The 17,525-nt window shown below is 42.2% G+C and overlaps 1 protein-coding gene across 2 annotated transcripts in view; it reads left to right on the top strand.

The window, feature by feature from the left end:
- The window catches only part of dock11 (dedicator of cytokinesis 11), a 219,956-nt gene that overhangs the window by 43,741 nt on the left and 158,690 nt on the right, over nt 1-17,525 (top strand). For both annotated transcript variants that reach the window (XM_060934270.1, XM_060934261.1), the window contains exons 12-16: nt 3,744-3,971; nt 13,747-13,869; nt 14,572-14,654; nt 17,263-17,385; nt 17,523-17,525. The exon at nt 17,523-17,525 is cut by the window's right edge and continues 74 nt beyond it. In XM_060934270.1, coding sequence (XP_060790253.1) covers nt 3,744-3,971; nt 13,747-13,869; nt 14,572-14,654; nt 17,263-17,385; nt 17,523-17,525 — 560 coding nt within the window. The remainder of the gene's footprint in view (nt 1-3,743; nt 3,972-13,746; nt 13,870-14,571; nt 14,655-17,262; nt 17,386-17,522) is intronic.

Raw genomic sequence — 17,525 nt, 5'->3', positions numbered from 1 at the left:
ATCACGGGCACCCAGTATGGTTTTCTGGCCTTGACCCTTACGCACAGAGATTCTTCCAGATTCTCTGAATCTTTTGATATTATGCACTGTAGATGATATGTTCAAACTCTTTGCAATTTTACACTGTCGAACTCCTTTCTGATATTGCTCCACTATTTGTCGGCGCAGAATTAGGGGGATTGGTGATCCTCTTCCCATCTTTACTTCTGAGAGCCGCTGCCACTCCAAGATGCTCTTTTTATACCCAGTCATGTTAATGACCTATTGCCAGTTGACCTAATGAGTTGCAGTTTGGTCCTCCAGCTGTTCCTTTTTTGTACCTTTAACTTTTCCAGCCTCTTATTGCCCCGTCCCAACTTTTTTGAGATGTGTTGCTGTCATGAAATTTCAAATGAGCCAATATTTGGCATGAACTTTCAAAATGTCTCACTTTCAACATTTGATATGTTGTCTATGTTCTATTGTGAATACAATATCAGTTTTTGAGATTTGTAAATTATTGCATTCCGTTTTTATTTACAATTTGTACCTTGTCCCAACTTTTTTGGAATCGGGGTTGTAATATCTAAAAAAACCCCCAGCTCATTCTGGGTGGTGGCTGGAAAATTATTTAATTTGAAGGGATTCCCAAGCAAATAATGTGCATGAAATCGCTCGCTTCACGCAGTCAAGCAGACAGAGGAAGTCCGTGTGCGCATGCGCACTCTGTTACATCATTCTGTCGCTAAATGAACAGCTGATCACACCGAGGTACTCGCTGACCGCCGATATTTATTAGTTCGGTCCTGCGTTTTCTTTCCTTCACAACATAATGTCTTATTTTTTTCGCGGTCCAAATCCTGCGCTCTGATTGGCTGGCGAGCGGGTCCGTATCCTACGGTACGGACCCCAGTTATGGACCCCGGTTACAGATCTCTGGCGACTCGCTCGTTCACAACAACAAACAAACATAGTAGCATTTTTTGTCAACATTTATCTTTTTTTTTTATTAGACTTATTTATAAGATTATCAAAAATCTTATAAATTTTTGCCAGCATTTCTCAGGAGAATAGCATTAGTTTTACAGCATGGATGGCGATAACGACAGTGTTCACAGTGAAAGCGAGTTTTACTACCCTGAGGAAGAAGAAATAAAAGAAAACATTTCAGGAGAAAGCTAAAAACCTGTAATTTGCTAACACCGAGCAAAAACATGGCTGAATCCTGAATGACTCCTATTTGTATAAATAGGGGACTACATAGGTGGCAAAATGTAGTTTTTTATTCCTGCCATGGAAGTGCACTTGTATACCGAGGAGGAAGCCATTTGCATTACAGCCGTGAATGAGGATTCAAAATGGCGGCTCGGCCCGGTTTTCCCTTTCGGGCGCTCTCGTTTTCTGTTAGAATTTGGTAAAGAAAAAAATAAATATATTATTTACCAGTTTAAGGTTGGTCCGTATGGTGAAATGCCGTGACCTCGGCCTTGAATACTGACCTCGGCCCAGAGGGCCTCGCTCAGTACTTTCAAGACCTCGGTCACGGCATTTCACGATACGGACCTCCCAGCTGGTAAATAACATGTATTTCTTCTCGCTTTCCGTTACTGTAGTTGGACTTTCAGGTTTCATTCGCACACTCATGTCCTCCATTTTCCTCTCCTATTTCAAATTTGCATCCCACAATGCCTTGTGTGAACGGGGAAAACCCATCACGTGATGCATGATGTAGTATCTTGCATTGCGTCATGGTGAAACAGGAAAAAATAGCGGAGAATTTAGGGCCATGTTGCCCTAGGTTCATTAATTGTTCTATTTAAAAAAATAAATAAAATTGGAAGTCTGTGATTCGAATTCAGTAGCTTTCGGTCCACTAAACAGAAATAATCGGGTGTCGGGGAAAATTCTTTTTATGACCTACATTTGAAAAATCTGAAAGGCAGTCTACCTTTAATGCATGTACATTTTAGTGTGCATCAGTATGATTAAAGATCTTTGGCAATACTTTATTTGAACTTCATAATACATTCATAAAGCACTTGATAAAGTAGTAATGGAGGATTTGTTTCATTACTGATTATAAACCTCAATCATCATCATCATCATCATCATCATCATCATCCAGGGCAGATGGTTCAAGTTTTTTTTAAATTTAAGATGTAATCTTTTTTACATTGTATTATTAGTTATTTGTTTCCATTAACACATTCATGAAGCTTTGCAGCATCTTCTATGAAGTATGCATTTTTTCCTGCAATTCAGCTGAAAGAAGAGAAGCTATAGATTGTATACATTAGTACATCACAACAGGGTTATAAATACAGAATTGATTAGCACTTTAAGGGCATCCAGCCATTCATTCAGTTAATGAATGGTTCTCTAGATTAAATGAAGCTGGAATTGGACTGGTGCTACATAATAGTTTTCAAGGCAAATGGACCACCATAGTTGTGGCCTTAGTAAAGAAAAGCTACTAACTCGCAACTTGGTAATAATAAGTGAATATTCAACGTCCAGCAGTCTAGAACAGTTCACTCTTCTTTTTCATGTAAGACTACGAGGGTACTTCAAAACGTTCTCGGCCTTACCCAGAAAACGCCACAGGAGAAAGATTGCTCTTGTGTTATTTTTCAACATAGTCTCCTTTCACCTCAATGCACTTGGTTCACCGACGTTCAAGGTTCTCTATCCCTTTGCGGAAGAAAGTCACAGCTTGAGCCTCCACATACATGCATCACTCTGAAAATGGTGACCAGGCAAGTGGGATTTCAGTTTGAGAAACAGATAGAAGTCAGACGGTGCCAGGTCGGGTGAGTAAGGTGCATGGGGCAACAGTTCAAAGCCACATTTGGTTGCTTCTGCCCCTGCCACCTGTGCTGTTTGGATGGGTGTCTTGTCCTGGAGCAACATCACACCAGCTCAAAGCTTTCCTCTCCTTTTTCCTTGATTGCTTCTTTCATTTGAGTTTTTGTGGACTATGATATAAGGCTTTATAGTACACAATTATGCTCCAAAATGGGAGCTACACCCCTTGTTTCCGGTTGAGGCCGAGAACTTTTTGAAGTCGCCTCATAAATGTATTACATGACTCCTCAAGTATTGCTATGCAACCTTTATGAATGAGTTATGAAGCCCCAATGTAGGCATCCTTCCAATAAAGTGTACCACGTTGTCTGTCTTATTAGAACAGGCCCACTCTGTTAGTCCTGTGCGCTGTGGCGCATGCACCAAAAGGTGCGCCTCGGGCTGCACGCACGCCGAGTGAGCTCCAGCACGCGTGCCATGAACAAGGCGCACCTGTTCTCAATTAATGAACTAAGTGTTGGGCTATTTAAGGGCTGCGCTGATACAAGGACGATGCGAAGTATACGCCACGTTCAGTGCGCATTACTGAGCCTTGTTTCCCATGTTTGTGGTTTTCCTGGTTTCTCGACTCCTGTTCCTGATTCTAGCTCTCGTCCTCATTTTGCCTACGACATACTGTTTGTGTCTCGATCTACCCCTTGCCTGTTTTCTCGATCATGACCTTGCCTGCCGATTTGGACTGTTTGCTTTTGTGTCTGTTTCGTGCACTCTGTGTATAGATTGGACTGTATTATAATAAACACTTCTGCACTTGCATCCGCCTCCCTCGCAGATCTGACACACTCATACATAGAGTTTTGTCAAATTAGGTTCTTAAACTGTGCTTGGTTTATCAAGTTAATCATTTTGCACGTCATTGTTTCCTTCATTTATATTAATTTTCCTTCTTCTTATTCCAGTTGGAGCCATTCTTCATCAGTTTAGCCTTATTTGACATAGCCAAAGGTTGCAAGATCTCAGAAGATTTCCACGTGGATCTGAACCCAGCATGTGTGAGAGAGATGCTGTCTGAGGCCCCTCACACACCCAGTGAGACGGAAGGAAGAGAAGTGGCAGATGCAGTCAGTCTCAATGGCTTACCTGTTATTCAGAGGGTCTCGGAGTATCTTCTACACTTTCCAACTCAGGTAGGAGGTGAACTTTTTAGATTTTAAGCATGTGTGAATGGCTTTCAGTAGGATAGAGTATTTTTTTTTTTACAAGAGATTTTACAATGGGCGGCACGGTGGTGTAGTGGTTAGCGCTGTCGCCTCACAGCAAGAAGGTCCTGGGTTCGAGCCCCGTGGCCGGCGAGGGCCTTTCTGTGCGGAGTTTGCATGTTCTCCCCGTGTCCACGTGGGTTTCCTCCGGGTGCTCTGGTTTCCCCCACAGTCCAAAGACATGCAGGTTCGGTTAACTGGTGAATCTAAATTGACCGTAGGTGTGAATGTGAGTGTGAATGGTTGTCTGTGTCTATGTGTCAGCCCTGTGATGACCTGGCGACTTGTCCAGGGTGTACCCCGCCTCTCGCCCGTAGTCAGCTGGGATAGGCTCCAGCTTGCCTACGACCCTGTAGAACAGGATAAAGCGGCTACAGATAATGATAATGAGATGAGATTTTACAATTTAATTGTAAAATGGTCCAAAGTTGATTATTTCCCCATAATAGCACATCTCAAATTTTTTTTCCCTCTTATACCATAGCAATTTGTAAATGACATTGCAGACAATTTTAGGCTGTAAATAAGGCTGTAAAAAATACTTTGTGTGTTTTGAAAATACCTGCATTACTGTACCGTGTTACCATATGGGGAAGCCATGGCCTAAAGGTTAGAGAAGCAGCTTTGGGACCAAAAGGTCACTGGTTTGATTCCCTGGACCTTAAAGGGCATATCACGGGTAAATTCAGGAGCAAGATCAATGTAATTCTCCTATTTTATATTAAACTTTGGTCAAATATCTGTCACATTTTGCATTTTGTGCAATTTTTTTACCTTGCGCAATACCAGAAAAATTCAGTTGAAATCAAGCCATTTGAGGCGAATTGGTCTGCCTCTGAAAAAACTTTGCGTTTGAATTTCCCGGCAAACACTGATTTTCGTGACGTCGTCTGCGGGACGCCTCCTTCTGAATCCTACGTCAGCGCTGGTTTGTTTATGAGAAAACGACCTGGTGGTTTTCTGCACATTTCTTCAACGTTATCCCATAATTATTAAAATGGTTAACAGATGTATCGTAGGAGGGTGTAGCAACACCAATCTTGATGGGATTAGTACCCATCATTTTCCAAAAGACCGGACAATGAGAGAGAATTGGGAGCGCTTGGTCTACACAGGCTGTGCACTGAAACTGCGCAAAGCTCGCGCAGCCTGCTGGCGCTTCCGCAGGTGACGTCACAAATCTGGCTCCAGACTCCCGTGGGATTTTTCCAGAGGCGTTTTGTTATTTTATTTTTTTCTGCTGTAAACAGATGGCCTTGTACAAAATTACCCTTCTGAATGAGTGTGTAAAGGGACGTACCGGTACTTTCATATAAAAAAAAAAAGAAATTGGTCCAGAATATGCCCTTTAAGCAAGGCACCTAACCTCCAACTGTTCCCTGGGCACTGCAGCACAGCTGGCCACTGCTCTGGGTGTGTGTGTGCTCACATCCCCAGATGGGTTAAATGCAGAGAAAGAATTTCACTGTATTCTAATGTACATGTGATGAATAAAGGATTTAATTTAAAAAAAAAATGTGACAGGAAGATGAGAATTAGGCTTAATTCATGAGCCCAGTAAGTTTAATAATATATACTGTATCATGAAAAGTACAAACTTTATGCATGAGTTTGGTGATATAAAAGGGCTTAGTGTAAATATGCAGGTGAATATAGAAACACACTGATTGGCTGAGAAATTCAGACTATTTCTCAATCACATCAAGCAACTCCACAAAATGGCGGCCAATCGCTTCGTCACTGTAAGTGAGGAAGAAGTAAAAATTAAGAAAGAAAATGCTGTTCCTAAAAGCACTAACGATGCTATGAAGTTTGGTCTAATACTATTTAAAAGTAAGGTATAATTGTGATTTATTTTATCTATTTCAAAGTAAAGTATTTTGTGAGTTGGTGTAGATAAGTGGCACAAGTCTGTGCTGCGCCGTTATTACATTTGCATGCTGCATTTGAAGTTTGAAATACATTATTTTTTTAATAAAATTTTTTTAAACGATCACCTAAAATAGTTATTCGCCTCAGGCCGAGTGAGTGAATAATCGGTGAATAATTGTTAATTATAAAAGAGGGCAAATGACTTAATAATAATAATAATAATAATAAGTTAAATTTATATAGCGCCTTTCAAAAAACCCAAGGACACTTTACAATTATAGACAAGGAAAGAAAATAAATAAATAAATAAATAAATAATATAATAAAAAATAAATAAATAAAAAGTGAAAAGTCCACCAAGTAGGGGTCAGGATGTAATTCCCATGGTGTAGCAGCCACAGTCCCACCAAAAGGCGCACGAAAACAAGTCCCACATCTCCAGCACCGCTGCTGTGACGCTGTCAGCAACATCGCTCGAACACCACGCCATGGATCCACAAAGCGAGCACAGAAGCACCGCCACGCAGAGCGCTGGTATGTCCCAAACCGCCTGCACAGCCGCCGCGACACCACCGAGCAACATCGCTCGGAACATCATGCCAAGCGTTAAAATGCAGAGTGCTGGACAACCACGATGTAAAATTTGCAACAAGCTCACTGCAGTCCATAGCTGGGAGCACAGGCATCACCCACGGCGAACCAAGGCCTGGAGGGAACCAACGCCCAAAACTAGGTCCGGAGCTACACCACAACCGGCGGACAAAACACTCAAACAAACATCAAACTACACAAACACACAGAGAAAAAAAATAGAAAAAGAAATAAAATAAAATAAAAAAACTCTGGTGAGAAGCGGCAGCCAGAACGCGCACGACGTACTCTCAACCGGAAACGGAAACGAAAAAAAAAATCGACTTATTACATGTCGATGTTGTTGAAGTAGTGTAGGTGAGCTTGGTTGTGTTATGTTGGCGCAGAATGTGGCATACAGAGCATTCAAGTCACAGTCTGATACACTGTTATGTACACACACAATACACTGATATTTCATTGTATAGAAGGTGCTGCAAATACTGTAAGCTGCATGTGATTTTTTTTTTTTTTGAGATTGGGTTGATTTTGGCAGCTATAAATAACTTCCCTGGCCCCAACCTCACCATTTTCTCAACTGAAGTTAAGACAAAAAAAATGCAGCTTGCGATGTTACTACCTGAAAACCTGACAACACTGTCCTGAAGACTCTCCAGTGGTGGAAAACCTGACCATTACAAAGCGCTGACACCTAAAGTTCCTTCTCTAAATGCTTAATAGCTGTCTCCTTACAGAAAGAAGAGTGTAATACACAGCAAGGCAAATAGGAACTTGCACAATAGTCAGTATCAGCAAGACTTTGCAATAAATGAATGTCCATAATCTGCTTAACCCAGGAAGTGACCTGGAATTGAGAAATGGCAGAGATCACACAAGAATTTGAGAGCATGACCTCAGCTGGCCAGGGTGGGGAAATGCCACTTACAAGTAGTCTTGCATGAAATTGCATGGAACGGCAGCTGTACAAGGGCGGTGTAGTGGTTAGCACTGTCGCCTCACAGCAAGAAGGTCCTGGGTTCAAGCCCAGCGGCCAGCGAGGGCCTTTCTGTGTGGAGTTTGCATGTTCTCCCCGTGTCCGCGTGGGTTTCCTCCGGGTGCTCCGGTTTCCTCCACAGTCCACAGACATACAGGTTAGGTTAACTGGTGGCTCTAAATTGACTGTAGGTGTGAATGTGAATGGTTGTTTATCTCTATGTGTGATGACCTGGCGACTTGTCCAGGGTGTACCCTGCGTCTTGCCCATAGTCAGCTGGGATAGGCTCCAGCTCGCCTGCGACCCTGTAGAACAGGATAAGTGGCTACAGATGATGGATGGATGGATGGATGGATGGGCAGCTGTACAGTACAAGTTCATGTGAATTAACTGTTACTGTAGAAACAAAAATGTATGTGATTTAAACACATTAATATAAATTTGCCTTGCAGCGATTTCACCATTACTATCAGAGCCGCATTGTTGCAAAAAATTAACCAACACCTTTCAATCAGATTAGAGTATTCAGTAATGCTGTGGGTGAAGTAAATTAACTAAATAATCTACGAGTGAACTGTAAACACTGGGAACACGGTTCACTCTCCTAGAAAAGGAAGCTGTCCTTTGCTCGATCTTACAGAAAGGATTGCATGCATAACAGAAGTGCAAGTTTCTCTGGGCTTACAATACAGGTACCTCAACCTTTAGAATGCACATAGCTGCGACATAGCACAGCCATAGTTACAGCCGGAATGGCTTTCCTCATCTCCCAATTTGGTGGAGTTTGCTGATAAGTATAGTGCCAGGTTGTGTCCGAAATCACTCACTCATTCACTACTCCATACTCACGATCTAGGGAATTCTATATAGAGGACAATATATTGTGAGCTCATTGGTAAAATGAAAAAACACTTTCGGACACCACTCCGCCGCGCTGTTATTTACGTCTTTGCTGTCACACAATTAAAATGTGCCACATCAGTCAACTGGTGGGTTTTCAAAATAATAAATACATGCATGTATTTTTGTGATAAATCCATATTATACTGAGTGCGTTTCCTACATTTATAAATACAAAGTACTTTGTGTCTGTTGCATCTTTCTGTTCTTTTAAATCAAGGCTGAATACTTTCTTCTTTGCCGCTGCCTTAAGTTTTAAGAAATCAAATTTGAGACTTTTGATTAATTCTTCGCTCTGCACTGTAACTTTTTTATTTTTGTATTTTATCTGTCTTATTCTCATCTCATCTCATTATTTCTAGCCGCTTTATCCTTCTACAGGGTCGCAGGCAAGCTGGAGCCTATCCCAGCTGACTACGGGCGAAAGGCGGGGGTACACCCTGGACAAGTCGCCAGGTCATCACAGGGCTGACACATAGACACAGACAACCATTCACACTCACATTCACACCTACGGTCAATTTAGAGTCACCAGTTAACCTAACCTGCATGTCTTTGGACTGTGGGGGAAACCGGAGCACCCGGAGGAAACCCACGCGGACACGGGGAGAACATGCAAACTCCACACAGAAAGGCCCTCGCCGGCCCCGGGGCTCGAACCCAGGACCTTCTTGCTGTGAGGCGACAGTGCTAACCACTACACCACCGTGCCGCCCTGTCTTATTCTAGTTTAGCTTATTTTCTATTCTCTTGCTGTTTTTAATTGTACTTGAATGTATGTTTGTAATGTGTTTCTTTCTCCATCCATTCACCCCCTCCAAGAAACTTTTTTTTTTCCTTTCAGCACGACCACATTGCATGATGGTATATATTGCTTGGTTAGTGACCATCGGTTGTACACTACTTTTCACGGTGCATTGTGGGATACTATGAGTCCACAATATAGGGTGTAATAATTCTTACTATATAGCCCGCTATCATAGTGAGTAGTGAATGATATTTTGGGCACAGGGCCAGTCAAAAGTTTGGACACACCCACTCATTTGTAGGTTTTTCTGTATTTTGATTATTTTACAATACTGAAGACATCAAAACTATGAAATAGCATATGGAACATATATGGAATTATGTGGTAAACAAAATGTGTTTCGTATTTTAGATTCTTCACAGTAGCCAGCGTTTACGTTGATGACACTTTGTACACTACTGGCGTTATCTTAACCAGCCTCATGAGGTAGTCACCTGGAATGCTTTTCAATTAACAGATGTCTTGTCAAAAGTTAATTAGCGCAATTTCTTGCCTTCTTATTGTGTTTGAGGTCAAATAGTAAATAATAACAGTAAATATCCCTATTCCACAACTGTAGTAATCCATATTATGTCAAGAAGCACTCAACTAAGTAAAGAGAAACGACATCCATCATTACTTTAAGACATGAAGTGACTTTTAATTCATAAAAATAAAGAAAAAACATTGAATTCGAAGAAGTTGTGTCCACACTTTTGACTAGTACTGTATTTGTGCCATGTATTTATATCAGTGATTCCATTTAATGGCAAGCCAGGTCATGTGAAGTATAATTCATTGTCATTTTTCTCATTACATACATGGATAGAACAAAATATAGTTCACTACTGTCAAGGGGTTACATTCATAAGACAGTACAAAGTCAAAAGGTACAATAAATACGAACAATAAACTACCCAATGACTTGTATTGCCATGGCAGTATGGTGGTGTAGTGGTTAGTTTAGATTAGATAAAACTTTATTGATCCCATTGGGAGGGGAGGGTTCCCTCAGAGAAATTAAAATTCCAGCAGCATCATTACAGGATAAACAGAGAATAGAAAATAGAGAAAACTTCTAGATAAATTAAGTCTCATCTCATTATCTCTAGCCGCTTTATCCTGTTCTACAGGGTCGCAGGCAAGCTGGAGCCTATCCCAGCTGACTTCGGGCGAAAGGCGGGGTACACCCTGGACAAGTCGCCAGGTCATCACAGGGCTGACACATAGACACAGACAACCATTCACACTCACATTCACACCTACGGTCAATTTAGAGTCACCAGTTAACCTAACCTGCATGTCTTTGGACTGTGGGGGAAACCGGAGCACCCGGAGGAAACCCACGCGGACACAGGGAGAACATGCAAACTCCACACAGAAAGGCCCTCGCCGGCCCCAGGGCTCGAACCCAGGACCTTCTTGCTGTGAGGCGACAGCGCTAACCACTACACCACCGTGCCGCCCCAGATAAATTAAGTATTTACACAAATATAAAAAGTAAGATATGGAAAAAAATTGTACTGTCGCCTCGCAGCAAGAAGGTTCTGGGTTTGAGCCCAGTTGCTGACGGGGGCCTTTCTGTGTGGAGTTTGCATGTTCTCCCTGTGTCTGTGTGGGTTTCTTCCGGGTGCTCTGGTTTCCCCCAAAGACATGCAGTTAGGCTAACTTGCAACAGTCCACTGCTTTGGGTATGTGTGTGTGCTTATTGCCCACTTGTGTGTGTTCCCTGCTTCACATGGGTTAACTGCAGAGGGGGAATTTCACTGTGTGCTTAAGTCTGTGCTTGAGTGCACGCGTGATAAATAAAGGCTGCTTCTTGTCTTAAACACTAAACTCTAGTTAACATTATTGGTAACTGGAGTAGTACTTTGATAATGTAGACACTGTTAATAGTCCTGAACAGCAGTATGACTGTGCAAATGGATTTGTATGTGGATTTGATAAATAATATATCGCTCTTGTAAAGTGGCTAAGTGGGTGGGGCAGAAGCATGAAATGAAATGATCTGACTAGAACTGTTCATGAAATTGGTCCTTTTGGTCTGGATGTGTGGTAACTTTCGTGTACACACTATACTATAATCGTTCAGTTATGCATTACTGAATAAGTATGTAAATGAAAATACAGTTAAGACCGAAGCCTTCACTTGTTTACTCCTGAAATTTGTCACTGATCAGAAAGGTATTTGAATTCCTGCTGGGCATTTTGCATTCTTAACACTCAGTAATACTGTCTCTGATCCATTAGAGCCATTTCTTCAACAGCGCCAGTGCTGCATAGTAAATCATAGCCTGTGCCTAGACCGCCCTGTGTTTCACTTCCAGGGTGGGAACTATGACGTGGCTTACTGGAATTGACACAAGCCACAGGCTAACTCAGCACAACAGAGAATAACATCTGGGACATGAAAGGGGCTCCACTTGTTGGAAATGATTTTTTCTGATGGCAGGAGACGGAGATGGGAGAAGAATCTAATACCAGATGATGAAGAAAATGTCTGTGCAAACTCTGCAAAAAAAAAAATGGCTGTAAAATTAGGGAAAAAATCTTGTAAATGAACCCCATTTTATTTTGACCACTCTTGATGTATCTTACAGATAGGAATATCATACCACTGTATAGTGAGTCCACTGACACGTGTATGAATTCACAAAACCTGCATACTTTCATACTCTTAAACCCCTAATGCCTACAGCCTGGATAAAAATTTACAGGGATATTTGTCCTCATCTCATCTCATTATCTGTAGCCGCTTTATCCTGTTCTACAGGGCCGCAGGCAAGCTGGAGCCTATCCCAGCTGACTACGGGTGAAAGGCGGGGTACACCCTGGACAAGTCGCCAGGTCATCACAGGGCTGACACATAGACACAAACAACCATTCACACTCACATTCACACCTACGGTCAATTTAGAGTCACCAGTTAACCTAACCTGCATGTCTTTGGACTGTGGGGGAAACTGAAGCACCCGGAGGAAACCCACGCGGACATGAGGAGAACATGCAAACTCCACACAGAAAGGCCCTCGCCAGCCATGGGGCTCGAACCTGGACCTTCTTGCTGTGAGGCAACAGCGCTAACCACTACACCACTGTGCCACCCGATATTTGTCCTAGCAGTGTAAAACTATTACTTTCATATCATTGCATCATTTTAGACATTTTTTTGTGATCTAGTATATAAGACTGGACTGTAGCCTCTTCATCAAAGGTGCAGTCTTTATCAATAAACTCTTCCTTCTTAAATTTCCCTTGTTTCTGCTTTTGGCCATCACTCTGTTTCTGATCAGATGCACTACTTCCTACCAGATTTAGCATGACTTTCCACTGATGCATTATTAATATGTATTATTATAGATGAGATTACTGGTATTATATATCCATCCATTATCTGTGGCCACTTATCCTGTTCTGCAGGGTCGCAGGCAAGCTGGAGCCTATAACAGCTGACTATGGGCGAGAGGCAGAGACTTGACCCTGGACAATTGCCAGGTTATCACAGGGCTGACACACAGAGACAAACAACCATTCACACCTACGGTCAATTTAGAGTCACCAGTTAACCTAACCTGCATGTCTTTGGACTGTGGGGGAAACCGGAGCACCCGGAGGAAACCCACGCGGACACGGGGAGAACATGCAAACTCCACACAGAAAGGCCCTCGCCGGCCGCTGGGCTCGAACCCAGGACCTTCTTGCTGTGAAGCGACAGTGCTAACCACTACACCACCGTGCCACCCCTTTTATATACATATATCAATAATCTCATCTATAATATGCATTAATACATTTTACACTGCACATTGTTCCTATTACTGATGGTGAGAATGCCATCATCTCATCTCATGTCATTATCTGTAGCCGCTTTATCCTGTTCTACAGGGTCGCAGGCAAGCTGGAGTCTATCCCAGCTGACTACGGGCGAAAGGCGGGGTACACCCTGGACAAGTCGCCAGGTCATCACAGGGCTGACACATAGACACAGACAACCATTCACACTCACATTCACACCTACGGTCAATTTAGAGTCGCCAGTTAACCTAACCTGCATGTCTTTGGACTGTGGGGGAAACCGGAGCACCCGGAGGAAACCCACGCGGACACGGGGAGAACATGCAAACTCCGCACAGAAAGGCCCTCGCCGGCCACGGGGCTCGAACCCAAACCTTCTTGCTGTGAGGCGATAGTGCTAACCACTACACCACCGTGCCGCCCAGAATGCCATCAATTTTATATATTTTGATGTCACATTCTCACTATCAGTAATAGGCAGAAATACTAGCCTCCTTCAGAATAAAAAATACCTACTGCTATTAAAGATCGTGGATTTCTATAACTGGAGTGCCGCATAACACTTCTATATACTGCAGATTTTATTCACAGTCTAAACAAGCTAGTGAAAGTCTTTCCTCTTTTCTGTGTCTAGTGAGGTATGAAAGGTATCGCACTGTAATTGTGTAAGTTCTACTACTAGTGCTAATTTCACTCCTCCACAGGGAAAAAGCATCATTTCTTATGATGATATGAAATGTGTAGATTTTACATATAATGACATGATAAATGTCTGTGTTCTACAGGGCATCTTCTCTGTGACCAACCCTCATGCAGACGTCTTCCTGGTAGCTCGGGTAGAGAAGGTCCTGCAGAATGGGATCACTCACTGCGCTGAACCCTACATTAAGACGTCTGATATGAGCAAGGTGCGAATGCCTCACTTGGAATAAACAAAGAAATAAATAAGCACTAATGATGCACACACAACAACAAGGGATAATGGTGGGATAAATGCTTTGTGGTGATGCTAAAGTAAGCATTTCATTAGAATAAGGGGACATACTATGAAAAACTCACTTTTGCAGTGCTTCTCCACATACATTTGGGTATCTGGAACCTACCAACCCACAAACTCAGAAATAAGACAATCCAGCCAGTGTCTTTTGCACTGCCTATTTCAGAAAACGTGCTCCGACACGCCGTTCAGATTTGACTTCCTTTTTTATGTCACAAGTGAAGCTCATTAGAATGATGCCACTCCCTTACCTGACTGTCTCCACTCACGGCTTGAGAACTGCCTTTGTGAATGAATAGTCATAATAAAAGTGTTACCTGATTGGCCATTGGAAGAAGGGGGGAGGGGGAGCAATGGCTCATTATCATTTAAAGGAACAGGAACTCAAATCAGCCGTTTTGAACAGGGCTGTTTCGATAAGGTGAGAAGGTGCTGTGGTGCTTTATCCTTGTGACATTTTGACCAAAGCATATCACAGACATTTCATTAACACCTCAGGGAACTGTGCCAACTCGTAGAAAAATAATATAATATGTCACCTTTGAGGCTTTGCTTCTGTATATATCAATGTAGTTTTATGGTTTTCTTGCTTTTCTTTTTGTGCATGATCTAGACGGCTCAGAAAGTGCTGAAGACAGCTAAGCAGACGTGCCAGCGGCTTGGGCAATATAGGATGCCCTTTGCCTGGGCTGCCAAGTAAGTCAGCTATTAATGTTATAATAAAATAATAAACTAAGGCAGCAAACAAAGATTGATGTCTCATGTAAAGAAACAAAGGAGAAAAATGTTGTTCCTCAGATTCTTGAGTAATGTTTTATTTTTTTTGTTTGTTTGTTTTTTTGGGGGGGCGGGGGGTTGTTTACATGAATATACAACCCCAATTCCAAAAAAGTTGGGACACACTGTAAAACAGAAATAAAAACTGAATGTGAAGATTTGCAAATCATGGAAACCCTGTATTTCATTGACAATAGTACAAAGACAACATGCTGAAACTGAGAAATTGCACATCAGCAATATGTTTCAGGGGCGGCACAGTGGTGTAGTGGTTAGCACTGTTGCCTCACAGCAAGAAGGTCCTGGGTTCGAGCCCAGTGGCCGACGGGGGCCTTTCTGTGTGGAGCTTGCATGTTCTCCCCGTGTCTGTGTGGGTTTCCCCCACAGTCCAAAGACATGCAGGTTAGGCTAATTGGTGGCTCTAAATTGACCGTAGGTGTGAATGTGAGTGTGAATGGTTGTTTGTCTCTATGTGTCAGCCTTGCGATAACCTGGCGACTTGTCCAGGGTGTACCCTGCCTCTCGCCCATAGTCAGCTGGGATAGGCTCCAGCTTGCCTGCAACCCTGTACAGGATAAGTGGTTACGGATAATGGACGGATGGAATATGTTTCAGAAAAGTTGGGACAGGGGCAACAAAAGACTGAAAAAGTTTTGTAATGCTAAAAAAACCTAATTTGGTTAATTGGCAACAGGCCAGTAACATGATTAGGCATAAAAAGAGCATCCCAGAGAGGCGGAGTCTCTCAGAAGTAAAGATAGGGAGGGGTTCACCGCTCTGTGAAGGACTGCATGGGCAAACAGTGCAACAATTTAAGAATAATGTTCCTCAATGTAAAATCGCAAAGACTTTGGGGATCACATCATCTATGATACATAATAGTGGAGCTCCTGCACGGGCCTTTGGCCCACACGAGCAGAGCCCCATAGGCATAGAGTGTGGATGCATAAAGAAACCTGTCGAGTTGTTTTCTGATGGTTTCAGTCCTGTGTGTGCGTGCGTGCCTGCCACCACAGGAAACCCAAGAACTAGTGAAGTGAGTAGTGAAGTGTGAAGTCGAGTAGTAGTCGGGACAGTTAGTAGTGAGTCACTTGTCGCTGTTGTCGCCCGACGTCGCCATGTGTCGCGTACTTGCGTGCCTGCCATCACAGGTAACCCAATCATGGTGGGTAAATCTCCATGCACGACATGTGCACATCATGCCTGAATTTTTATTTTTAATTTTTTTGGCAATTCTCAATAAAAAATCTGACTCATTCTTCTTCATTCTACTTTTTGAATAAAGGTCAATATAACGGTAAAGAAACAGATGGGCGCTCCACTTTTAGGCAGTGCCTAAATCTATATATTATCATTAAAAGACTCAGAATCTGGAGAAATCTCTGTATGCAAGAGACAAGGCTGAAAACTGACATTGGATGCTTGTGATCTTCAGGCCCTCAGGCGACACTGCATTAAAAGCAGACATGTGTCTGTAGTGGAAATCACTATGAGCTCAGGAACACTTCAGAAAACCATCATCTGTGAAAACAGTTCATTACTGCATCCACAAATGCAAGTTAAAACCCGATATAAACAATATCCAGAAACACTGCCACCTTCTCTGGGCCCGAGCTCTTTTACAATGGACTGAGGTGAAGTGGAAAATTGTCCTGAGGTCTGATGAATCAAAAGTAGAAATTATTTTTCGAAATCATGGACACCACGTCCTCCAGGCTAAAGAGGAGAGGGACCATCCGGCTTGTTATCAGTGCAGAGTTCAAAAGCCAGCATCTGTGATGGTATGAGGGTGCATTAGTGCACAAGTCATGAGTAGCTTGTACATCTGGGAAGGACTCATTAATGCTGAATGATGTATACACGTTTCAGAGCAATATGCTGCCATCTAGACAAAATCTTTTTCAGGGAAGGCCTTCCTTCTTTCAGCAAGACAATGCCAAACCGCTTTTTGCACATATTAAAACTGCATGGCTCCATAATAAGAGTTCAGGTGCTAAACTGGCCTGCCTGCAGTCCAGACCTGCCTCCCATTTAAAACATTTGGCGCATTACACAGTGCAAAATATGACAAAGGAGAACCTGAGCTGTTGAGTAACTGAAATTGTATCTCAGGCAAGAATGGGACATTTCTCTTTCAAAACCACAGCAATTGGTCTCTTCAGTTCCCAAATGTTTACAGAGTGTTGTTAAAAGTAGAGGTGATGCAACACAGTGGTAAACATGCTTCTGTCCCAACTTTTTTGAAATGTGTTGCTGACATCAAATTCAGAATGAGCGTATATTTTTCTAAAAACAAATTTCTGTTTCAACATTTGATATGTTGTCTTTGTATTATTTTCGATGAAATATAGGGTTTCCATGATTTGCAAATTATCACATTCTTTTTTTTTTCATTTACAGTTTATACAGCATCGCAACTTTTTTGGAATTGGGGTTGTAAATACCTCCTTAATTGATCACTGTTTGTTTATGTCTTTAAAACTTCCACAATTCAATCAAACTATGTGATAATGTGATGCTGTTCCAGGCAGGTATTTAAAGATGCCCAGGGTAGTTTGGATACTGAAGGAAAGTTCTCACCCATGTATCGCCAGGACAGCAGTAAGATTTCTACAGAAGACCTTATCAAACTACTGATCGATATCAGGAAGTGAGTGTGTATGCAGCATATTTTGTTGTGTGGGTTTTTTTTTAACTTAATTTAATTTTTTTTTTTTTTACGAAACGTGTCTCTCACGTGTTTTAATAACTTGAACAATGTTTTGAGACGTTTTTTTGTTCTTGTAGACC

This window comes from Neoarius graeffei, chromosome 1 (assembly GCF_027579695.1).
Source record: "Neoarius graeffei isolate fNeoGra1 chromosome 1, fNeoGra1.pri, whole genome shotgun sequence".
Taxonomy (NCBI): Eukaryota; Metazoa; Chordata; class Actinopteri; order Siluriformes; family Ariidae; genus Neoarius; species Neoarius graeffei.
This window is presented reverse-complemented; position numbering and strand designations above follow the sequence as displayed.